This window comes from Leucopleurus acutus, assembly GCF_964270905.1.
Source record: "Leucopleurus acutus genome assembly, chromosome: 21".
Classification (NCBI taxonomy): Eukaryota; Metazoa; Chordata; class Mammalia; order Artiodactyla; family Delphinidae; genus Leucopleurus; species Leucopleurus acutus.
In genome coordinates this window covers 20,993,673-21,020,057 of record NC_139163.1, presented here as the reverse complement: position 1 = coordinate 21,020,057, position 26,385 = coordinate 20,993,673, and the positions used below count along the sequence as shown (strand labels likewise).

General features: G+C 39.7%; 1 protein-coding gene across 1 annotated transcript; it reads left to right on the top strand.

The window, feature by feature from the left end:
* Window positions 1–4,128: 4,128 nt before the first annotated feature.
* Window positions 4,129–22,798, top strand: TRMT9B (tRNA methyltransferase 9B (putative); the record flags this gene model as incomplete). The annotated part of the gene is made up of 4 exons (XM_082863633.1): window positions 4,129–4,198; window positions 8,592–8,746; window positions 16,058–16,231; window positions 21,765–22,798. The coding sequence occupies exons 2-4, from the start codon at window positions 8,593–8,595 to the stop codon at window positions 22,796–22,798; spliced, it is 1,362 nt and encodes a 453-aa protein (XP_082719759.1). The 5' UTR covers window positions 4,129–4,198; window position 8,592.
* Between the last annotated feature and the right edge of the window lie 3,587 nt (window positions 22,799–26,385).

Here is a 26,385-nt window from a genome sequence, read left to right as displayed (position 1 = left end):
TCTATCTAACAATCAATCAGTCTATCTATAGATCGATAGACAAAATAAGGCAAGGCATAAGTAGCTTGGGGATTCAGAAGCTCAGAAGCTCTCGGGATGTATCCATACCGACAGTAAAGGTTCTACCATATTTTAATTTTCTATTTCTTTGTATGTTTCCCATATTAAATTTTGGATTCCTAAATTGGGGGACTTAAAAAAACCTTTATCCCTAGTGCCTTATATTTATATAACAGAGGTTTAAATAATATTTACTGAGTGAATGAATGTGTATTTTTAATTTAATAGATTTTTAACCCCAAACTGACTTTGCCCCTGAGCCACAGTTTGAGGTGCTGACCCTCTTCCCAGGAAAATATACACACATGGTTAACCTCAAAATTTCAGAAGGTTTGAGTCACCTTTGCCCTCAAGGACAGTTTCCCATTTATTCAAGGAGAAAGGGAGGAGGAATGCATTTTTTAATACTAAATACTCCAGAGATGTATGGCTAATAAAGCAAAAGGACTCATTTGAATTCAATTTTTTAAAAGATAGATACTACCCTATTTTGTCTTTGCCCAGCAACTTCTTGGAAAAGTTAACATGATTCGTTTTCAAGAGAGGCAAATTTGGATCATAATTTAGAAAACTTATAGAAAGTCAATTATCTTTATAGGTGTTTGGGGGCTATGATTTGGGGATATAGAAGAAAAGTTCCCCACCCCTGCTTTCACCCGAGTAGCTCACACATGCCTGCTGCACTATCTAAAATTCTTTTCATTCGCTACACTTTGTGACTAAGGCTTGGAACACTCTGTCCTCAGTGGCATATCTGAGAGGGTGAATGCATTTGGGCACTAATGCCTGAAGGAAAGGTGCTTAGACAGCCAGGGTGGCTGGTGACAAAGCAGCCCCTAGGTCAGGGCAGGAAGGGTGAATCCCAGGGGACAGCCTTTAGCTTTGCCCCTAGCAAGGAGGCTCAGACGACAACATCATCTTCTTTATGATTAAGGCAGGTTCTAAAATTGCAAAAGGAAAGATGAGATCTTTTGGCTAGTAGCTCTTTCAAGACTCTTCCTAAATGTTCTTCCTAAAAAGCCAAGCTTTGTGGCTCTCAGTGGTACAGATTGTATACCTGCATATGGCTGAGAGATGTCTCACAGGTGTGAGAGATAACATGTTAAAATGTATATGCATATTCTGAAGACCAGACAGAAGCTTTCCAAAGCACACCCAAATCAGTGCTTCTTAAAGAGGGACCAAGAGTGGGGTGGATGGGGAGCTCGGGGGAGTTCGGGGACCATCCTGAGAATCACTGTAATAAAGGGGTACAGTTTGTGGCACTGAGGTGCACACACGAAGGATATGAAGACTGAGGAAAATGGTTGAGAACTATGATCAAGATTAAAGTCCACGGGCCTCATTTACAGGTAAGGAATCAGGGCCCCAGGTGTTACAGGATGGGCTTTTCCTACCGCACCAGACATCTCTTCAGACCTCATTTTACATCCTAAGACCTCTCCATTACAAAGTGCTTTCTGTCATACAAGGTCCTTTTTTTTTTTTTTTAAAGTAACTCAGAGTCTTTTGATGAGCTTCATGACAGACCTGCTCTATTATGAAAAAAGAAAAAAGTAAATGCGAACAACGAAGAGTAACTAGGAATACTTGTCAAAGGGACATGGAAATAGCTGATGATATGAGCAAATATTGAACAGTTAAATTGTACTGGAATGACTTAATAACATTTAGTCATATCTCTTAAATAGTTACATTTAATTAAACCACTGCATTCAAAGTTGACTCTCAGTGCTTGTAACTTTTTGAGGAACAAGATGAAATCATCCAGTTTACTTTTGGGAGCAAATACTGTATGTTCTACAGAAAGCTGAGGAGTTGATTCAGAAACTACTCTTACAGTTCTGGCATGTTTCATATATTAACAGTTCTTTCTAGTCCCTTCTTCTCTGGGTAATTTATGCATCTGTCAAGAGGTCAACCTGGGCTGTAGCTGGTTCAATATTTTTATTATGTAAAATGAACTTTCGTATTTGTTTTTTTCCCTAATAGGTCCTGTATTCCCTTCAAAGGCTCATACAGAGTGGTCTGTCGTGTGAAGGGCCTCGCTATTTGATTCCACTCCTACTACTTTGCATTTACATTACACATTGAGAAAATTATCAACAACAACTATCACTCTCTGAGGGTGGAAACTGCCATGAATCACAAAGACAAGAAGTAATTTTCTGTAATCACAAGATGACTCAGGTTAGTAGCTTTCAGCTATCCCAGCAATTCACATAATATGCGCGCATTCGGGAAACCTAATTAGTCCCAATTCCTTTCATTTAAAATTTATGACAATGTGATATAAGGTAAGCTGGAGTTTATTGTGTTTTATTAGAGAACAAAATGTGTTTCTAGGACTTAAGCATATTGTGAAATGATAGTTTCTATCATTCAAAAGGCTGCGGTATAATTTGTACTTGAAAATAATATGTAGGTGTTACATTTGAAGTATCATATATTAAAAGGTTTAAAAATAAACCTATGTGTTTTATAATGAAGTCTTTTTATAATGTAGGTAAAGTCTTTGAACTGTCCAGACCAATTTGTATTTTCACTTTAGAATTATAGTTTGAATCTATCTTTGGGATTTAAAGCAGTTCTATTCTCTTTTTTAAACTATTGTGTCTTCTATGGCATTTATAACAAGAGAACAATTTACAGTTATTTATATTTGTTTTTAGTTATAAAAATGTGACTATTGTGTGTCTAGGGTATATCTCTGAAACAGGCCTCTGCAAGGGAAGGAAATTATGAAACACAAAACACAACCGGGAAAGCTCCGTCTTAGCCCTGCTTCCTGAGTGCCTCTTGACTCCTACCAGGGGATTAATGATTTATGACCGAATATCTGAGGACCAGTTTATCTGGAGGAAAGCACTGTTGTCTTGCATAGGGAGCTAAGGAAACAGCTCACTGATTCATTAGTTCTACAGTTAATTATTGAGTGAAGGCACTATGATATATATAAAAGAAAGATCAAATTTCAGTTCTGCCCTCCAGGAGCTTCTAATCTCGTTGGGAACATATACAAAGTTGAGAGTTCAAGACAGTATCAGGAGAAATGCTCTAAGAGTGATGGTGACAATAAATATGCAGTATATAGAAATACGGAGAGAAATTATTACTTTTATGGATAGCTATCCTTAAAGTTTTTATGGAGGAGAAAGAGGCTGAGCTAGACTTCGAAGGTAAGATTTTGGAAGGGAAGCATTTCAGATGAGAAAGAACAGCCTGCTGGCTTCAGCAAAGACCTGAACGACGAGCTATAAACAAGCCCCACTCAGGAAAAGGTGAGTAGAGGTCTTTGGATAGAGCTGAGAATTTGAGCTGTGGCAGTTATAGGACATGGCTGGAAAGCTGGACTGGGACCAGGTCATGGAGGTTTTTGAATGCCAGATGGAGGAGTGAAAGCTTCATCTCATAGAGGTCTCCTGAAGGGTTTTCAACAGAGAGGGGAGATTATCAAATGCACATTATAGGAAAATTATCCAGCATCGGCATGAACTAGAGGTTCTAAACTGCTTTTCCTGGGTTCATGGAGGGAAATTACAAGTTACAGCCATCAGGCTAAGAATAGCACATATGCAACGTGGTCTTTGCAGTTGCCTTTTACTATAGGAGGGTATGGTGTCTCCACCAAGTGAATAGTGATTGAAAAGGAGTATTGCAACCTCCCAGAATTATGGATATATTAGAGGTGACGGGTGTGAGAAGTGGGAGGAAGGCAAGGGGGACAGAGAGACCAACTAGAAAGCTGTAAGAACAGCTCAGATACTAGGTTGTGGCAGCACAGAAAAGAAAGACGGACAGGTGGCAAAGATGGCAGCACTATGACAACAGCTCTGATCTTCTCTTAGTCTAGCCTTGGTTCCAATAGGACATTGCATCCCACCATGTTCTGTTGCCAGAGGGCTCCAACAAGAGTCCTTTCATCTATGTGTGGCAAGTCCTCTTGGGACTCTGGTGGCCACAGCACATCTCTTCCACTGTGACACCCCCTGACGTCCACGTGGTGATCGTGAAGATGAATTCAAGTCTGAAATAAAGTGCTTTGCCTGCAAACATCAAAACAAACGAGGAGGGATTTGTTGGGAGTATACTAAGTAGCTGATAGAACAGAAGAGCTGCAAACCAAACCTCAGGAAAGGTAAGACTTAGGAGAAACTGGAGGATATTTCTTTAGTGATTTGACTTCAACTACCTCTTGTCAGTTTCCCAGGGGAGAGAGAATGATTGTCCTAGATTAGGTCATGTGTCCACCCCTGTCCTACGTGACTGGCAGGCTCCAGCATCACTCGAAGTCCAAAGAGAGGTGCAGTTCCTCAAAGGAAGAGTGGGTAAGCAGAAATTTTTAAAAGTATTTAATCTCTGAAATGTCTGGGATTATAAATAATGGTCATAAGTGCTTGGGCTCAGGCTTGGGGAGAGATTAAGTATTCCCTCGAATCTTAGATCTCCAAAATTATTTTTCACTACTACCTTTGACAGATTCTCTTCTTTTTCAAACTAATGTCTTACTGTTAAATACACACACACACACACACACACACACACACACGTTGACAGAAACCGCTTCCAGCAATACCGTGATGCCTTCACGCTTTCAGGTCCACAGATATTAGCGTCCTTTCTCCCTGCCTCTCTCCTTTCCTTCCTTGGCTCACAATATTAAATGAAGTTTAAAAAAGTAGAATATAGAACCGTATTCTGTTTTCTCCCAATTTTGTTCTATCTACAGTAAAAAGTATTAGTATTTATAAAGAAAAGACAGGACAAACTCACATAGTAACAAGTTATCTTCTAACAGAATATGATGGATAGTTTTTACTTTTTCATTATCTAGATAGACAATCAAGATCCTTTATGATGAGCTGTTTGTTCCCTTATTTTTGGCTTAAAACATGCACACTGTCCATCCATAAAGAGGAGTCACTCAGGGACCTGGGCTGTTGCTTCCAGGATCGCAGAGACACACACTGGCTCGTAGAGCTTCTGCCAAGAAGTGATTCACATCTTTTCTGATCACATGTAATGGTCAAAGCAAGCCCCATGGCTTTGCCTGAATCAAGCTGGGTAGACAAGTGTTATCCTAGTTACATGCCCAGAACAGGAAAAACAAACATCTGTGACCTGTTACTGACCACCCTGTGGCTAGAAGCAAGAATGCTGACGTTTCTCTCTTTGCTCCTCTCTCCATGGAAAACACACCAAGCCACTGACCTCCCCTATTAACTTCCTATCACGTCCTCTCCTCTTTTCTGCTTTCCAAGGAACCACTTTCCATTGCACTTAAAATAAAGTCCAAAATAGTTCTTCAAGTTTTTGGTGCATTACGTTCTGACTTCTCTGTCCCTTTCAAATTACTTTCTCTTCTTTCGTGACTCACCAACAAGGCATCAGCTCCAAGGCCTGGAATTTGTCAGCACACAGGTTAAGAAGCCTGGCTAAACCAAACCCTACCTGCCTAGCTCCAGCTTGAACCCTATGTTACTACTTTAGTACTAGTCTTACTAGCTTAGTCATATTACCGGATTCACAAGGAATTTGCATATGTGTATACTGCAGGAAATTTAAACCCACAGACTGTTGAAAATGTCATATTAGATGGCCCCAACTCTACAAATCAATTTCATGGTCAGCTATATATTCTGCAGAATATAATCTTAAGTGTAAAATAAACAAAATGGATTTATATTGTTCACACACTTTATAATAGCTCTTTGAGGTTACCTGTTTATAGTAGAAGGAGGGCAACTTGGGGGGAAGACTTAGAGAAAGGTCTCCATGGGGTGCTGTTCAGATACTACAGATTCTGAGCTTGTAGTTGGAGCCAGATGGAGGGGAATCGAGTTTATGTTGATTGCCACTTAACATTGGCAAGTGCAATAAAGTATTAAAATTTATTTGTTTTATGGTTCTCAAGACTGTATTGCCTGATGGATTCCTTGAGGGGGGAAAGTTTTAAACAGACTTAAGTCTACTGAGATTTTGATTAAAGAGAAAAGCGCTCCGTGTTTGGGTTTTTCTCATGTGTAGGCAGTTATAGCCAGCCATATGTTTACTTTGTAAATTCTAGTTGAGGGTGCAATATAAGCTGTTTCAGTTTGGGTGGAAGTTTTGTCAGACATCACAAATGAGATTTGTACTCTGTCAGGAGTTTGCCAGATTTTTTGCAGGGACTGTGGGCAGGTCCGTGGTAATTAGGGATAACCTACTGCTAGTTTGTTTTAAGAGTAAATCCTGAAAAGCTCTTCCTCACAGTTGAGGGAATGATGGAATTAGAATATTATCATTTGGTGATAGTATTACTCAGCCATAAAAAAAGAATGAAATTCTGCCATTTGCAGCAACGTGGATGGACCTAGAGAATATTATGCTTAGTGACATAAGTCAGAAAGAGAAAGACAAACACCATATGATTTCACTTACATGTGGAATCTAAAAAATAAAACAAATGAATGTATGTAACAAAACAGAAACAGACTCACAGATATAGAGAGCAAACTAGTGGTTACCAGTGGGGGAAAGGGGAGGGGCAAAAGAGGGTTATGGAATTAAGAGATATAAGCTACTACGTATAAAATAGATAAGCAACAAGTTTACATTGTACAGCACAGGGAAATACAGTCATTACTTTGTAGTAACTTTAAATGGAGTATAATCTATAAAAATATTGAATCACTATGTTGTACACCTGAAGCTAATACAATATTTTAAATCAACTATACTTCAATTAGAAAGAGGCATCAATGGATTGTATGCTAAAAGTGGTGAGTGAGATGATGAGAAATAGGATATTTACATGGTCTCAAAGTATCTCTCATATTTCTTAAATAGACAGCCGGGGAGGGGTGGCAGAGGGGTAGGCACTTTACAGTGGAGTAACTAGTCAGATGCCATCTTACCCAAGTGCTTCCTACTTCCTAGACTGGGAGTAATGAGGGGGTGGGTGTATGGAGGGAACACAGAGGCTGTGCAAGGACAATACCTTCTCTTACCATATTCCCATCTACAAGCTTGTGGGTGTAGGGTCCCCTCTCTTCCCACACTCCCCAGGTTACTCTCTTCTACCAAAGCCAATGTTACCCTCTGTACTCAGAGTCCATTCTGCTTGTTTGTTTGCTTGTTTGTTCATTTTTTGAAGGTCTGCTGTGTGCTAACCAGTACTGAGGATTCAGCGTTAAGTAAGATAAGTTCTCATTACCTAGGATCTTCCAGCCAGTGCTAGAGAAAAATATCTAACAGACTGTTACAGCCCTTGGTAATCTGTAGAGGATGCATGGGATGCGACAGGAGTACAAGGGGCAGGACTGAGCTAGCTGGTACACACGAGTAGGGTCAAATGGGTTCTTCAGAGATTAAAAATACTTTCATATTGATTGGTAAAAAGCCACATTCTGAGCCCTTCCCTGGGATACTACTCCTCACTCACATGCCACAATAATTAAAAGATCAAACCCCAAATAAGCAGAGGCCTCTAAGAGCTGCTCTTGTACTCTGCCCACTCCTTTCTGATTGCCCTTATCCTGCATAGAAGTCAGGGAAGTCTTCCTGGAGGAGGCGATGCCTATGCCAAGGATGAACAGGAGTTCGCCTGGTAATGCACAGCACCCGTCCAGCCCCTGGATGACACAGGCTGTGTCATGCCTGAGAAGCCACGATCACTGAGTATTACAGGTGCATCTGATGCTGGGGAAGGGCAGTGAGAAATGGCTTCAAGAGGAAAATGGAGGCCGGATCAAAAAGAGCCTTGTATGCCCCCTGAAATACCTGAACTTGATCAGACAAGCTATAAAATGCCTTTGAAGAAGTCTAAGATAGGAAGCAACACAGTAAGACTTATGTTGTAGAAAAACAATTGTGGCATAATTGAAGGAAAGGGATTGAAGGGCAAACAAACAAACAAACAAAACTGTTTACAGCCTGTTGAAGCAATTCAGGCAAGAAATGAGGACCTTTTCTAAAACAGAATCAGTAGGATATAGAGAAATGGTTGGAATCCAAAAAAATTAAAAAGGTAGAATCAATCGGGCTTTGTGATTGGATTGGAGTGCTGAGCGACATGCTATGAAATTTTAAAATCTATTTAGCATCTGATAGAATGATTTTATCCAAAGTGAACCTTTCTCTGAAAGAATTGATCTTTCAGAGAAACATACTATAATTAGCTCATTCCCAAATGACTGTTTTCTGAAGATGTGCAGGTAAGAAGGATGCATTTGCTAGCCTTTTGACAACTCTGGTGAGGTTCCAGTGAAGGCTGTGTTCTTTGCAGCTTATAAGAAAGTATAAAAACAGGGACTTCCCTGGTGGTCCACTGGTTAAGGCTCCGTGCTTCCAGTGCAGGGGCTGTGGTTCTGATCCCTGGTCAGGGAACTAAGATCCCACATGCCGCGTGGCATGGCCAGAAAAAAAAAAGTATAAAAGCGACACAATCTTGGCAGTTGTAAGTTCCCAATTTTAGGAAATCTGCATCCCCATCAGCCATCTCTGGTGCCTACTCTGAACTGCATTCCTCGGCGTGGCCCTGTTTTCCCCAGGATGGATCATGCAGCCGCCCAGCTGGAGAAGCAGCACGTGCACGATGTGTATGAGAGCACCGCTCCTTACTTCAGCGACTTGCAGAGCAAAGCCTGGCCTCGTGTCCGCCAGTTCCTCCAGGACCAGAAGCCTGGCAGCCTCATCGCTGACATAGGTAACCTGGGGCAGTGCCACGTAATCTGAAATATATTCCGTCATGCCTTTCCTTTTCAGATTCATTTTTCATTTCTGTTCTAACCAGAAGTCTGAACTTGTGTCCTTGGCATGTCAGCACCTGGAATATTCACTTGATAGCAGAAATTCATACAGTCAAGCCAGAAAGTAGAAAAGCCCCTCAAATCTACATATAGACAGTGGCAATTTTTTCAGAGCCTTCGTGCACGTCCTCCCACAAAAATCAACCTGACGTTGCTTGAATAAATCAGGATTGAAATGGCCGCTTGTGAAACTGACCATTTTAAATTCAGAGTGGACTTCCCTGGTGGCGCAGTGGTTAAGAATCCGCCTGCCAGTGCAGGGCACACGGGTTCGAGCCCTGGTCCGGGAAGTCCCACATGCCGCGGAGCAACTAAGCCCGTGCGCCACAGCTACTGAGCCTGCGCGCTACAGCCCGCAAGCCACAACTACTGAGCCCACGTGCCACAAGTACTGAAGCCCGTGCGCCTAGAGCCCGTGCTCTGCAACAAGAGAAGCCACCGCGATGAGAAGCCTGCGCACCGCAACGAAGAGTAGGCCCCGCTCGCCGCAACTAGAGAAAGCCCATGCGCAGCAACGAAGACCCAACACAGCCAAAAAATAAATTAATTAATTTTAAAAATACTTTAAAAAACACTGAATGATTTAAAAAAATAATAAACTTAGAGACATTCACATTCGTGAATACAGTGTTTTGGCGGCTTACGCTGAGTAGCTCTCACGCCTTCTACAGAAGAGCCAGAACTGTGAGATTATAGAAGAGGTCCTGTAACCTCTTATGAATCTCATGGATCCTTTCCCTTAACTATTCCTTAGGGGTCTTATTATTAGAGCATATCTTTAACTAGATCATATCTTCATAATCAAGCAAATAATGATTTGCTTGGAGGACTTTGGCTCAGTATCTTTTGGAATCTAGAAGTGGTAAATCACAGCCCAGGAGATCTAAGATTAAGTTTTAAGACATGGTAGGATTCCTATTTGAAGCATGCCCACTGAAAACTGCTTTCTAGCAATTACATGCATACGGCACCGTAAGAATCATAAGTCTACAGTTACAAGTTCCGTCTAATTTGACATTCACTCTAAATTTTGGTAAGAGAAACAGACGTGCCCAGGGCTTTTGGCTTGTTAAAGATGGTGCGAGCAGTGTAGAATTTGGGGAAGGGGTACATGTCACGTAGAAGTGGAGAGTCTTTAAAAACGTCTCTATCATGTCAACTTTAAAAAACAAATCTGGTTTCATAAAATGCAGTGAGTTTGGAACTCTTACCACTCATAATATAAGCAAAGTACCAGAATCTTCAATCAGTTGGGAGGAAAAGGTTTGGGGACAAGAGAATATATATGCTACTTTCTCATACCTTACACCAAAAATTCCAAATGGAGCAAAGATTTAAGAATAAGAAAATGAATTCATTAAAGGACTAGATGATGACTATATAATTAAAAAAAAATTCTCAAAAGCAAAAGGCCTCTCAATGTATGACACAAAAAAAGGGAGAAGTCATAAAATAAAATACAGTTGATTGTCATTATCCACAGTAGTTAGGGTCTATAAAGTTTCCGTGAACCCTGAATTAGTGAATACTGAGTTATTGCCCTAGGGGAAATACTGGATTAGGTTCCTAGGAGCCTGTGGTCACAATATTTTTGTCAACTGATCAATACCTAACCTTGTTTCACGTGTGTTTCTGTTTAAAGCTTTACACGCATGCACTGCCAGTACAGACTTGGGCCCTGCAAATAAATTTTAGCAATTAGGTGAAGAGGCAGATACAGAGTCTGTGAGTAATGAGGATTAACTGCATTGGTATTTTTGACAACATAAAATTTAAAAGGTTCTACAAGGCAAATTTCTAGACAAATATATAAATGAAGTAAAAAACCAAGAACAAACTAGGTAAAAATATCTGCAATATATCTGATAGAAAAATAGACAATTTTCTTACTCCGTGGAGCCTTCTTCAAAGTCAGTATGAAAAAGACCAACAACCCCCCCTGCAAAATGATGAAACCATATGAACAAACAGTTCAAAAATGGGGGGAATACAAATTGCCTACAATTTTTTTTTTTTTTGCGGTACACGGGCCTCTCACTGTTGTGGCCTCTCCCGTTGCGGAGCACAGGCTCCGGACGCGCAGGCTCAGTGGCCATGGCTCACGGGCCCAGCCGCTGCTCCGCGGCATGTGGGATCTTCCCAGACCGGGACACGAACCCGTGTCCCCTGCATCGGCAGGCGGACTCTCAACCACTGCGCCACCAGGGGAGCCCCTAAAATATTTCTGATAGGTAATCCATTTAAATGGCTTAACAACAAGGTACAAAAAAATGTACAGTGAAAAATATTCTCTCATTCCAGTCTTCCAGCACCAAGTAACCCACATCAGAGGCACCATGCTCTTAGCTTCTTGTATAACCTTCTTGAGGTATTTCACATAAATATAAGCATATTTGTGCATATAAGTGTGTGCATGGGTGGATTCCCTTTTTCAATTACACAAATTAGTATGTTACACAAACTGCTATACACCTAGCTCGTTTCTTTTAATATACTGAGATCACTCCATGTTTGTTCTCATAGAGCTGCTAACTATTAAAAGCTGCATAGCCTTCTATGCTGATAACACCACACCAACAGATATGTATGTTGTTTGCTACATTTTGCTACTACAAATTATGGCACAAATAATATTCTTTAATACCGCTGTGCAAATCAATAAATGTATCTAGTAAATATTATTTTACCCATTTGTATCTTTTGATTTTTGTACTATTTATACTTTTTACCACTCAATAAGTAAATAAGAATATTTTGATTATACAGCGAAAGACAAGTTTTAAAATAAAATTGAAATGAAGAAGAAATCAATGAAAAGGAAAGAAAGAAGCCCAAAGGGATTAGTAGAAAAAAAAGGAAGTAGAACAAGATGACTATCTCCAAAAGGAAATATTTTTTCTTTCTAGGTTTTCCACTTAGGTAAAATCATCAACAGTTTAATCTGACTGGTTATTAGATTAGCAATTTATAATTAATGACTAATAAAACTTTGCATAGGTAAAAAACAGGCAGAGGTAATCGGGTTCCAGTTGCCCATACAGGAATTATCTAGCTGCTTCGCTATTTTAGTGGTGCGATTTTTTTATTGGCTAAATTTTATTAAGCTCATCACCCCACTCCCAGCTGATCTGCTGAGATGTGTGATAATGGCTCCTGATGGAACCTAACTCTTCAGGGCAGGTATCAGGAATGAAGTGAGCAGGAACTGTAGTTTAAATATAAAGGGCGTTGATGATTCAAAGGCAGCAGAAATGCAAAGGACCCTCAGGAAATCCTGTGATCTCTGCAATTAAGGCAATACCTTTTCCTGAAATGGGCTAGTAATTTAAGGCCATTAGAAGATGGTTTATGCCAGGGATAAACTGGGAGTTTGGGACTGACATATACACATTACTATATATAAAAGAGATAAATAATAAGACCCTGCTCTATAGCACAGAGAACTCTACTCAATACTCTGTAATGGCCCATAAGGGAAAAGAATCTAAAAAAAAAAAAGAGTGGATATATGTATATGTATAACTAATTCACTTTGCTGTGCAGCAGAAAGTAACACAACATTGTAAATCAACTATACTCCAAAAAAAATTTTTTTTAATAAAATAAAATGGGCTTCTCTGGTGGCGCAGTGGTTGAGAGTCCGCCTGCCGATGCGGGGGGACACGGGTTCGTGCCCCGGTCTGAGAAGATCCCACGGGCCGCGGAGCGGCTGGGCCCGTGAGCCATGGCCGCTGGGCCTGCGCGTCCGGAGCCTGTGCTCCGCAACGGGAGAGGCCACAACAGTGAGAGGCCCGCGTACCGCAAAAATAAATAAATAAATAAAATAAAATAAAAAATAAAACTGAACCACATTTGGTTAACCAAACCATTTTATTATAACCTTATCCCTATATATATATAAAACCCATATTTCTCTCAATTCAAGCAAGTATTAAACTAATCAATTATGAATAAAAATGGACTGTAACATTTAAAAAAAAAAGATGATGATACATGGAAGGTGTTCTGTGGTTTGAGGGCTTTACTTGGATTAGTTTAGGAAGCAGAATAAAGACTAGAACTAGATTCTTTTTTGAGCAAGGTGACCTTTTTACGTGACATCAGAGACAACTATCCTAATAGTATTGAAATTTTTATTTTTGTATACATAACTAAAATTAATTTTTCAAGAATTAAAATTCTTCTTGCCTTTTAACTCTCAATTATTTATTCCCATAGTCTATAGTCAGACTTCATTTGCTAAGTTATTCTCTAATTACCATTCCTTCTCTGAGTCAATAAACATTTAAAGCTCCTACTAAATGGCAGGCCTGCAGAATAAAACATATTGCCTCATCTCTGACTTCAAAAGATGTACATAAAAGGAGAAATAAATAGGCTATATTCTTCCTTTTCCCATAGAAAAAGAGAATTCTCTTTCAGATAAGGTCTTAGCAAAAAACTCTTAATTTATAAAATGTAGTTCTTTCTGCAAACTTCAGAGGGAACATTCAGATTAATTATTTCTAGCAAATACTCGCCCACCATGGGCCAAAATATCTTGTTGAATTGAGGCAATTATCTGTTTTCTTCCTTAGTTGTAGTGAGGTGCAGAATACAAAATAGAGGGGAACAGAAGCAATGCAGACACTTGCTACTGTATGTCTGCAGTACTACAGAAGGTTATCACTGAGATTTTGTAAAGGAGCATGACTGTTGTGTACAGGAGCTGCAGTACCAAAAATGTTCTGATTTATTTCTTGCATGTTTAAGATAATGAGGGACTAGCCTTGGCAGTATTCTTGATTTCCTCATTAGGATAAAATCTCCCCTCTCTAGCATCTCGGTGTCTGCACTTTGAAAATGGATAATTGCATCATATTCAGGAGTTCCATTACTATCCTTAAAAATGAATGCCATTAGAAATGAATACAGGGGACTTCCCTGGCAGTCCAGTGGTTAGGGCTCAGTGCTTTCACTGCCGTGGCCCCGGGTTCAGCCCCTAGTCGGGGAACTAAGATCCCACAAGCCTCGCGGCATGGCTGCAAATAAAAAAAAAAGAGAGAAACAAATACAGGATATCAAAGGTATCAGGGGCACTGGAAACATTTCAGGAGATGATGAAATCTGAAAAGACCTCAGTTTCCTCATTGTTACCATATGCTCTCGGAACAAGTCCCTCTAGCTCCAATGTTCTATGAACCTGTTTTTATTAGTGTCTTTGAAGTAATTTTCCCTTTCATTTCTCTAAATGTATCCCCTGAGCCAGTTCAAAACAGCAAAAAAATTTACAAGATGATTTTTCTTAAAATATGAGCATCGTCTTTGAAATGTTCGGGATTTCAATTTTAAAATACTTTGTGAATTATATTTTCCCCATGATTGCCCTCAAATATTGGATCCTTTTTTGCAAAAGCATTCTTAGGAACAGTGGCTATGAGATCTAAAATATTTCCAAGACCTCAATCATTTACATTGAAATAATGAAGCTGGAAATCTTATTTTTTATTCACAAGCTCTCCACTGTCTCAGCTGGCATCAATGAATCTTAATTCTGCTTTTAGTGTCTCATAATTTTGAATAGCACCTATTAAGGAGGAGTTATCAAAGAGTGTTGAGAGGTATTTCTAAAGCAGCAAACTAATCATCTTTGAATAGTGGTAGATATTTTTCAGGCAAAAAAATTTAGAGCTAATGCCAGCAGGTAGGGATATCAACTCTAATGACATCTTTAAATATTTCTGAAAAAATAAATAGATGATGTCTGTGCTAGAATAAAATACTAGGTACTAGATCACAGAAGGCTTTGTTTCAAGATGATTATTCCTTTACGTTACTACCTTCTTCACCATAATATCTGTGAGATCTGACTGATCTAAATCTTTGGGCTGTGTAAATCTTGAATTACTTGGGTCTCCACCACCAGAAAGTGAATGTCAAAAATGGTCTATTTAAGGGACTTTCCTGGTGGTCCAGTGGTTAAGACTCCGAGCTCCCAGTGCAGGGGGCCCACGTTCAATCCCTGGTCAGGGAACTAGATCCTGCATGACGCAACTAAAGATCCCGTGTGCCACAACTAAGACCCGGTGCAGCCAAGTAAACAAATAAATATTTTTTTTAAAATGGTCTATTTAAGAAAAAATAGTTCCTTGTCAGAGTTGTATTCAGAGTTAATAGAGATCATTTAAAACCTAGCACTGACAACAGAATGGATAAAAAGATGCTGAAATCCTTTTTTCATTCAAATTTTAAATTTTTGAAAGGCCTGTTTTATTGTGTAAGTTATTTTATCTATACCCATTGAAAAGTTGTTGACAGTAGTCTGTTTTATATAGCCAGCAAGTGATGAAGGTTTGGCAAGATAACACAACAATAAATGCCCAGAACATGTAGACCTAAAATAATGAAATATGTGTGTGAAGGTAACTTTTGTAAAGAGACTGGACCTTGTCACTAGAATCCTAGGGAACTATTATTCTCTGCTGGAGGCCAGCTGACATTTCTTGATTGTGCTATCCTGTTAAGAAAGCCCTATGGACATGACCTCATTAAATATACAATAAATAATATTTCTTTTTCCCATTTTCGTTTCCTCTTATCTCCTATATAAAAACATGTATGTGCTCTCTGAAGGCTTTTCTTTTTGTTTTTGTGTGTACCTTCAATCCATGTTGTGTTCTGTCTTGGTTAGTTAATACAGGCAGACCTCATTTTATTGCACTTCCCAGATTCTGTATTGTGGTTTGCACCAACTAAAGCTTTGTGGCAACCCTGCACTGAGCCAGTCTATTGGTGCTATTTTTCCAACACCATTTGCTCACTTCGCGTCTCTGTGTCACATTTTGGTAATTCTCACAGTATTTCAAACCCTCCACCAGCAAAAACATTATGACTTGCTGAAGGCTCAGATGATGGTTAACATTTTTTAGCAATACACTGTTTTAAAATTAAGGTATGTACATTGTTTTTGTAGACATAATGCCATTGGACACTGAACAGACCACAGTATAGTGTAAATGTAACTTTTAAATGCACCGAGAAGCCAAAAGAGTCATGTGACTCGCTTCATTGTGACATTCGCTTTATTGCAATGGTCTGGAATGGAACCCGCAGCATCTCCGAGGTTTGCCTGTATCAAGTTATTTCCATTCCCTGTGATAAGACAAAGTAACCGACAATGTTCCACTTTCCATTAAGGATAGCGTGTAACACAGGTTCTTCTCTTACAGGTTGTGGAACTGGAAAGTATCTTAAAGTGAACAGCCAGGTACATACCCTGGGCTGTGACTACTGTGCGCCATTGGTAGAGATTGCCCGGAGTAGAGGATGTGAAGTCATGGTATGTGACAACCTTAATCTCCCCTTTAGGGATCAGGGCTTCGACGCCATCATCTCCATAGGAGGTAAGGCAGCCCCGTCACGCATTCACTCTTCACCATGAGAATAACGTTACCTGGTTGAGGCTGCTCTCACAACTCAACATCCATTCTTTGTAGAAAGGTCTATGTAATTCATTTTATCTAATTTTTAAAAATATTGCAACTGAACTATTTAACTAAGTTCAAATGTACTTATGGTGGTACATATGATTGTTTTTACTAGTTCAACCCTCAAACTGTTGTTTTCTTCTTTTTGATGACTCATTCCAATTTCTTTCACTTACGAGTAAGAAAGTATTGGAGGAATTGTACTCATTGAAAATAGTACTTTGTTCTATTGAAATGAAGGCAGATTCTTTCAACGTGAAGTAGATCTTTAGAAGTCATATTACCTTTTCCAGGCCACAGGTGTGCCCTTTATTAGCAGAATATTGTGGGACTAAGGCACTGAATGTCACTGGAAGGATGTGTCACCAACCTGCCACTCACGGTACAAAAGTCGCTGGGGAAGATGGTCCCACCTGGTCCCAGATTGCATTGCTTTTATAGTGCCACTCTGCTCTCTTACTGCCAGAGACTGTTCATAAATCTAGGGAATACATTCCTCATATTCCCCCAACAAGTGTGCCCATAAGATATACATGCCAAAAATGAAAAGAAACAGCAAAAATCCATGCTTGAAATATACACAGGTAAGGGTCATTTTACTCAATACATATAGTCCTGAAACTTAGTGTGTTAGTCATGTTTAAGTATGCTGGGGAATCATGTTATTTAAGGAAATCTTGTGGCAAATCCTTTCCCAAAGTGAAAAATCTTTTGCAGGGCAAATTATTTCCTCCAACACACTTAAAAAAAATTCATGTATTTGAATATAACAAGCTTTATCAAAGCAAGGTGAATCTATATAAAACTGACTGCAGATAAACATATGGAATAAGACTGCTCCGTCCTGGACTAGATGAGAAATCGGTATTTCCACCATTAGCTGAGGCCTGTATCTTTGCATAGTGAGGGGATGCCGGCTTGGATGCCATAACCTTGGAACTAGTTAGGACTGGCAGGAGGTGGTTGCCATGGAAACCTGCTCTTTGACAGCCCTACTTCTTTGCGTTTGAAACTGTTAAGTCCATTTGGTTTTAAGCATTAAGAGAAGGGATTCTTGTTGAACCAAGCAACACTATACAATGCTCTGAATCTTTAGTAGGAAGAATTTTTGGTTTGGTCATGCCACCTAAAGAACCAGAAATTGGAGGGAGGTCAGAGAAGTGTATTTTTTTTGCTCTTCTATTGTTTACTTTAGTTGTAGAGTCTATACAGCTGGCTACCTACAAAGAGCCTGTGCTGCTGAACCACTGTTGCAGGCGTGGGGTTTCTGACCAACTTTCTTACTTTGGGGAAATGCTCCATGTTGTACATGGTTAAGTCTTTCTTTTCTTTCAGTTTAAGTCTCCTGCCCACAGAGGAAATGGAGCACACCTGGTTGCCATCTTCCAATGAAAAATGCTTCCTTGGGTGGAAACCCAGCGTGTGTTTTTATGAACTGTAACTATAAATTAACGTGGTGCAGTCAATTTCCAATTAGATTTTACATTTAGAACTATATTATGAGAACTTTCAATAAACCATCTCTCCTATGTCCATATATATTTACTTCGCTATTTAGAATTCTGTATGTTGGCATTTCTTGCTTAACATGAAGAAATATAGTTTTAAATATATAGTTTTCCATGTCATTTAATAATGAGACAGTACACGTCACACCTAATTATACATTCCTTATGTTTTACTCACAGATTACAAAAAGAAACAGTCTTTCTGCTTACTTTTAGAACAGTATGACATGTGTCTGGAGAGCTGATTCACTTTGTTACACAGCAGAAACTAACACACCATTGTAAAGCAATCATACTCCAATAAAGATGTTAAAAAAAAGTATAGTATGACCAAAATTTTATAAAAATTTGTTCATCTGTTGAAATAGTGTCAACCAACTATCCGTGCCAGGGGTTCGCAACTCGCGGTTACACTGCCCCCCACCCTCAGGCGATGCCTGTCAACGTCTGGAGACATTTTTGGTTGTCACAACTGGTTATGTGTATGTGCTGCTGTCATCTAGTTGCTGCCTCCCCAGCTCCCACAAGAAAGAATCATCTAGCTTGTTTACAAATGCCAACAATGCTGAGGTTGAAAAATTCTGCTTTATGCTAAGCCCACGGATTCTGAATGCTTCCAGTTAGATGAGACAAACACCCTTGAAAAATTAAATAACAATACATCATAAAATCCCAAGATATAACAGGACTTTAAAGATGACCTTGTGTAATTTCTGATTCTGGAGTCCAGTCATTGAATTCTACCTACCCACTTGTCCAATTCAACACCCTATCCTACAGGATACATATACTGAGTACTACTTTTGCCTTTAAATTGTGATTATGATTTTTAAACAACAGGGGACATTTTTATCCTTTAAAATTCAACACAGTTTCCTGACATTGATAAAATTCATATAAATATATGTTTAGGTCCCATTTGGGTTACATTTACAATGTTTCTTAATAGAACATGTATGCATAGGCATGTATAATACATTTTATATGTAATGAAAACTTCATTTGTAAATTTTTTCTTTTTCAAAAGCATTTGGCTGAAAAGTTACTTAGTATTATATGTTAAATATAAATATAAAATATAATATGAAAGATTCGGATATTTCCTGGGTGAGATTATGGTATTAAAATGGATTATCGCGTAACAAATATTTCAGGAATGAAAAATATAAAGATGTTCTTCCTTAAAAACAAAACTTCTGGGGACTTCCCTGGTGGTCCAGTGGCTAAGACTCCGCGCTCCCACTGCAGGGGCCCCGGGTTTGATCCCTGGGGAACTAGATTCCACATGCCGCAACTAAAGATCCTGCATGCTGCAACTAAGACCCGGCACAGCCAAATACATAAATAAATATTTTTTTTATAAAAAACCAACTTCTGAAGCCAAGAATCCTGAAATGTTGAAGACCTATAAATCTGATAAAAAGAAATTACTGTATTAAGATAGTCCTGGTTTAATAGCGTTTTTTGTTTAATGGCCAAAACACAAGAATACAGTCAATTCTCATTATTCACCGTGGTTGTGTTCTGTAATGTCCCATGAACACTGAATTAACAAATACTGAACCATTGCTCCCAGGGGAAATATAGGATTAGGTTCTTGTAAGCCTCTGGTCACAATACTTTTGTCAACTAATCAACACCTCATCTTGTTTTATGTGTGTTTCTGTTTAAAGATGACTTATTTTTGAACTCATGCCAGCAGCACTATAACACCCAAAAGGAGCTCATCTAACTCACATATTTCCTCTGTAAGACACATCGCAGCCTTACGGCTTACGAACTCTAGACAGCACTTCCACCCGGTGCTGGGGCAGGGCTGTGAGGGATCGTCAACAGAGAGACCACCAACAAAACACCAAAATGCGAAAACACACGGCACGAAACAGACTGTGAAAAGGACACTTGTTGACAGCACCAGAGCTGAGACAGGAAGGCAGAGCATCTCCTCGCTGGACCCCAGCTGGGAACGTGTGCCTTGGGAGGCTCAACTTTTTGGCTGTTCTATGCATGTCAAGGAATGACTACGAAAATGCTAAGCATACTGAGTTCTGAAGTCACAAGACAATTTTAGCAAGTAGGCAAATTTGCAGATACAGAATCCACAGATGACGAGGACCACCTGCATTTAGAAAACACACCCATGGAAGTTCCAGAGCGAATGAGGTGCAAGTTATGGGGGACACTAACGGCCAGGAGTAGTCATAGATGTGAACGTTAGTACTGTCCTAAGCCTTACTCAGTCCTGACTTCTCTGCCCCCTTTTAGCTCATTGACCACGACACTACTTCGAGAAGTGTAAGCTTTCAAACTGACCATTATAAAGGGCCCTTTCTTTGGCGATGGGGATTGGGGAGAACAGCCTGACACCTAGTGAAGTAAAGTAATTGGTCAGAGATCATAAGGCTGGTCACTGGTAGATCTAGGACAAAATACAGTGGTGTCCTGTTCTTTAAATGCATTTGAACCTAATACCTCTCGCACTGCTGCATGGTACAGTAAGAGAAACAAGGGTTTGTGCACTGCTGATAGGAGAGCAAACCTGATTGGGAACAATACAAAGTGTGCCTCTTGTATAATCTTCCTTTGACACCTTTAGCCATATAATCATCTCATTTTAGGCATTTACTATCTCTCTGTGGCAGGTAAACTAAAGAGATGTATTTGCCTGAAACCATTACTAACGTCTGGATTATGCTGAGCTTACAGGAGCTGTTTAATCTTCTCTGTTCCCTCACTACTCATATCTGAGCAGTAGTGTCCAGACTTTCCTGAGTGCTAATTTCCTACCTGAGATAAGTGATAGGCATATGTGTGGAAAAATAATTTGATGTTTTCTCTTGACACAGTGTCATTAAACTCTAGAAGCTAATAGACCAGTGCTTTCTATATACTGTTTGATAAAAATATGCCTAATAACCCACCTAAGACTAGATACAGGCAGTCCTGCTTGACTCTCACTTTAACTTTGCAAAGACTGCAAGTAAAATGATGACCTATAAGCTGCTTTCTCTTAAGTATACACAATTTCATATTATATTAACATTATTATAAACTATAAGCAATCATTACTACATGTCAAAAGTGCATCATACTAAGTGAAGTCAGTCAAAGACAAATATGTGATATCACTTATGTGTAGAATTTTTTTAAAAAATGATACAAATGAACTTATTTACAAAACAGAAACAGACTCACAGATTTAGAGAATGTACTTCTGGTTACCGGGGCGGGGAAGGGTGGGGAGAAGGAATAGTTAGGGAGTTCGGGATTGACATGTACACGCTGCCATGTTTTAAGATAGATGACCGGCAAGGACCTATTGTATAGCACAGGGAACTCTGCTCAACATTCTGTAATAGATAACCTAGATGGGAAAAGAATTTGAAAAAGAATAGATACATGTATATGTATAATCACTTTGCTGTACACCTGAAACGAACACAATATTGTTGATCAACCATACTCCAATATAAAATTCTTTTTTGAACTTTATTTATTTATTTTTTTACATCTTTATTGGAGTATAATTGCTTTACAATGGTGTGTTAGTTTCTGCTTCATAACAAAGTGAATCAGTTATACATATCCATATGTCCCCATATCTCTTCCCTCTTGCATCTCCCTCCCTCCCACCCTCCCTATCCCACCCCTCCAGGCGGTCACAAAGCACCGAGCTGATCTCCCTGTGCTATGCGGCTGCTTCCCACTAGCTATCCACCTTACGTTTGGTAGTGTATATATGTCCAATATAAAATTTTAAAAAAGAAAGCATACCTCTCTCTTTACCATTCTTCCACCCAGAAAACAGTTGTGATATAATTCTAATAAAAGTCTTTATTTAGGAAAAAAGATGCATCATTTTTATATGGAAAATACTAGCCTATAAACGTGTAGGTTTACGTGTGTATATACCCACTGAGATCTAGTTTCTTCTTTTTCAGTCATACATCATTTTTCTACAAAACAAAGAAGAATCAGAGCAATAAAGGAAATGGCCAGGGTCTTAGTTCCTGGAGGCCAGCTGATGATTTATGTTTGGGCCATGGAACAAAAGAACCGGCACTTTGAGAAGCAAGACGTGCTTGTTCCATGGAACAAAGCCTTGTGCTCCCAGCCCCTCTCGGAATCCAGCCAGCCTGGGAGAAAGAAGCAGTGCGGGCATCCAGAAAGAAGCCATCCCTACCCCCCTCCCTGCTCTGCGTGTCGCTGTCCCGTTTGTTTTAAGGGGCGCTGTGATTCGAGGCGGTCCCGCAGCGTGGACCGTGACTCTGCTCTAGCTGGCACCTGCTGTGCAAATATTTCCAAGGAAGGCGAGGAAGAAAACGGATTCTATAACACGCTGGGGAAATCTTTTCGTTCCTGGTTTTCCTCTAGATCTTTGGATGAATCAACTCTGAGGAAGCAAATTGAAAAAATGAGACCCTTGAAAAACACAGAAAGTTGGGCCAACAGCGCGATATCCACCCAGCCTTCAAGACACTCAAGTTTCGACTTAGATCATCCAGAGCCATTTTCGACAGGAGAGCAACATTTAGATGAGGAAGTGTTTGTGGAGACTTCTCAGAAACACCTGGAATGGCTGAGAGCGCCCGCCACACACAAACACCTAAATGGAGACCATCCAAGAGGCGTGAGGAGAAATGGAGATGGGAATTTTCTGGGTAGCACCAACACCAGGGAGAATTGTACGGATGCAGGTAACTTAGAAGAGGGTACCCCTTCTGCTAGTAAAATATGGAGGAGGATTTCTGCAGCTGATTCCAAAGATTCCAACCCAGGTGACACCATTTCTGTCGAAGAACAACAGCCTGACATTTTGGAATCTGGTGCCTTCATGCGCTATTACCACGTGTTTCGAGAAGGCGAGCTCTATGGCCTGCTGAAGGACAGTGTGTCGGAGCTCCATATTCTGAGCTCTGGGAATGATCATGGCAACTGGTGTATCATTGCAGAGAAGAAGGAAAGCTGTGATTGATCGGATCATTTCAGACATCTCCTCCAAAAGATGAACCCCATTCTTCTCACTGGGTCTGTGATATGGTCCCCTGAGTGAGCATCCAATTTCGTCATTTGGTCTGTATTGAATCCATTTATATTTTGGTCTATAGAGACTATGAATTCATCATCTTTTTAGTCTATAGACAAGCACAGTGCCTGGCATCTGAAGCATCTGACAGAGAGTATTTGTGGTTAAATGTTAATATAAGAGATCTGAAGAAGCAATATAACATGAACTTCAATACAGCTGAATCACTATAACAATACATGTATACTGTTTTTCAGTATTATATAGTGACTTCAAAAGATTCTGCTTTTAAGTATACCTTTTAAAAACATCATTTGTATATAGGAAGGGGGTAATTCCTACTTCTCTGGTTATAATTTAGATCTGTGTGCAAGATAATAGGTAAACTCGTACCAGGGCACAAATGTAATTTGAACCATGTGATAAATTATTTCGTTGCCAAGGCCTTGCTTCTATTTAAAGTCTTCAGAAAGGTGAGAGATGGTGGAGAGAGACAAGAAGGGTTCCGAGAACTTTTCTAGATGATAAGCGAACTTGCTTCACGATAAGTAAATAATAAGGTTTTTGATGTTGCTCAGAGGCTTTAAAGGCACTGTCAGCATGTAGAGAGTGGAGTATGTGGGCACCGGGAAGTTGTTGCAAGTTACCCAGGTGGTATTCTTCCAACCTTATTAGAAGCAGGAATATCCAGTTACGGCAAGACCAAGATTGACTAATGAGTTCTCATCTGGAATGATGCTTTACTTATGCATTGAAGGGATACTTAGGAAATGAGAATCTGGTTGAAACAGTGCTTTTTATTGGTTCTCAAAACAAACAGATCATTAAGGTACAAGATATTCAGACTTGGTGGAGGACTGATTGTTGGATCTTTAAAAATAATATCTGGGCATTTATCTTACTGAAAGGGACTACATTTTAATAGTTATATTAGGGATTTAGGTAAAATCAAGTCCTATTAATTAAAGGTTCAATTTTTGCCACTTTATAGACAAACGAATAGCTGGGCACTGTCTGGTCACCACATCTGTTTACATTTAACCATGGGTCTGTTTAAATCCATGTCGTGGATTCTGAGACACAGATATAATTAGGAGAAGCAAAAGTAAGTTGACCCAAGAACACAGTTTCAGGCAGTTCCTTAATGAGGAGAGAATCAACACTTGACAAAAGGCTTTTTACTGTATGGGCCACTGTAAACCCAGAGGAAACCCAATTCTTGTTTTGTTTTCCACTGAAAATACTAAAATAGTATAAGATTTCATTTGTGTTGGGTTTATTTTTCCATTCGGTGATTGTGCTCTAACTTAAAATAATGATGCTACTTTCAAAGAAATTTAAAGGACTTTTTAAAAAATTTTATTTAATTTATTTATTTTCAGCTGCATTGGATCTTCATTGCTGCACATGGGCTTTCTCTAGTTGCAGCAAGCAGGGGCTACTCTTCATTGTGGTGTGCGGGCTTCTCATTGCAGTGGCTTCTCTTGTTGTGGAGCACGGGCTGTAGGCTCGTGGGCTTCAGTAGTTGTAGCACGTGGGCTCAGTAGTTGTGGCTTGCAGGCTCTAGAGCACAGGCTCAGTAGTTGTGGTGCACGGGCTTAGTTGCTCCACGGCACGTGGGATCTTCCCGGACCAGGGCTCGAACCCCTGTCCCCTACATTGGCAGTCAGATTCTTAACCACTGCACCACCAGGGAAGTCCTAAAGGATTATTTTTAATGTGCATCTGAAAAGTACTGGTGTTTATTACTCTCTCTTGGCTTCGAAATAAGATTGCATCATCACCTTTTCGTTTGATGAGGTTGTCGGGTGGAAATGAGATCTACGATTTATATTGTTCGGCACACAGTTTGCATCAGAGGGACGATGAAAACAGACATAAAAGTGGAATATAAATTAAAATTTAATTTAATGTCTTCCATTTCTTAAATGAGGACATTAAGTCATGAGTGTTAGTGGGGGTTTTTGGTGGAAAGAAATGTTCTCAGAGTCAGAGACATTCTTACAATTAAGGCTTGATGACCTTTTTATTATGAGTGGATTTTTCCTCTCCTTGAAGCCTGTTGTCACATGCATCTTTAATCCCAGCCTTGCTGCTAGAAATCTGTTTCAAGTCAGGGCTTTCTGGTGGTAGCCCACCACTTACATGGAACTCAAGTTTATTAGATGGCTCCAGAAAAGCTTTGAACAAACCTATATGAGCAACTCCCTACACACACACACACACACACACACACACACACACACACACACACACACACACACACCCCACTTTGTATAAAATGACTCTCTAGTTCTTTAGAGAGGAATATTTTCACATAATTTTGACAGGGCTGTAAATTTAAAAAACACTAATAATAGCGATCTTTCGCCCTTCATCTGCCGAGCACAAGAATTCTATTCATCCAGACGTTATTTCGTATGCAAATATTTGACTTTGTGGTTGATAATATCTCTTTGGTATTCATGTGCAAAGCACTCTTAAATCTAACGTCTGCCTTTGGAGATATATACATACATATATATGTATAAATCTCCATGGATATATATGGATATGGTATATCCATATACTTCATATATACATGATATATATGCCCTTGAAGACCCAACCTAATGTAAATATCTTGATCATTTAAAATAAATTATGTTCATATTAGGACTGTCCTTAAAAGGAAATACAAATAAGTGAGTTTAAACATACACAGGTTATTTGTGAGTATTCAGTCGGCCTTAACTTGCTCTATTATAGATTTTGCTAATCTGTCTGAAGTACATACTTTGAAAACTTAGACTCCGTTACTAGTACTGGATCAAGGAGTGTCTCTCCTGTTCATTCCCCTTTACTTGTTGGCATCACTGCAGAGTCCCACTATCTGAAGTGGAGGGGAGCATGTGCGGGGGATTCTTGGAAGGGCCTTAAAAACCTCTGCTGGCTTATTGATGCCTCACTGGCCTACTTGAGGAATTCCATAAACAGTCAAACGATTTGGGGGAAAGTGCGTTAACATGGACAAAGGATGCAACCAGGCGAGTGGCCCATTCAAACTATTATTTTTAAAATTGTCACCAAAGTGATTAAATGACACCAACAAGTCATGGTAACTAAGAAACCATCTAACACACGTCCTGGATTATCAATTTCGTTTGTTCTTCCCTTCTCACCACACATCCCTATATACAAGATGGTGTGTGATTTCTGTTTTTAGTTTGCCTTTCTGTGTCCTTCCAAATTCTAGATGTCAGTACTTCCTCTGGGTTTTAACTGACCATCAGTTGAACTGGCAAAAATTAGCAGTAATCCAGAGAGAAAATAATCCAGATTTAAATCAGCTAGGAATGTTAACGTACTTGTATATTAATGGCCATCAAAAGAATGAGCACTGGGCTTCCCTGGTGGCGCAGTGGTTGAGAGTCCGCCTGCCGATGCAGGGGACGCGGGTTCGTGCCCCAGTCCGGGGAGATCCCACATGCCGCGGAGCGGCTGGACCCGTGAGCCATGGCCGCTGAGCCTACGTGTCCGGAGCCTGTGCTCCGCAA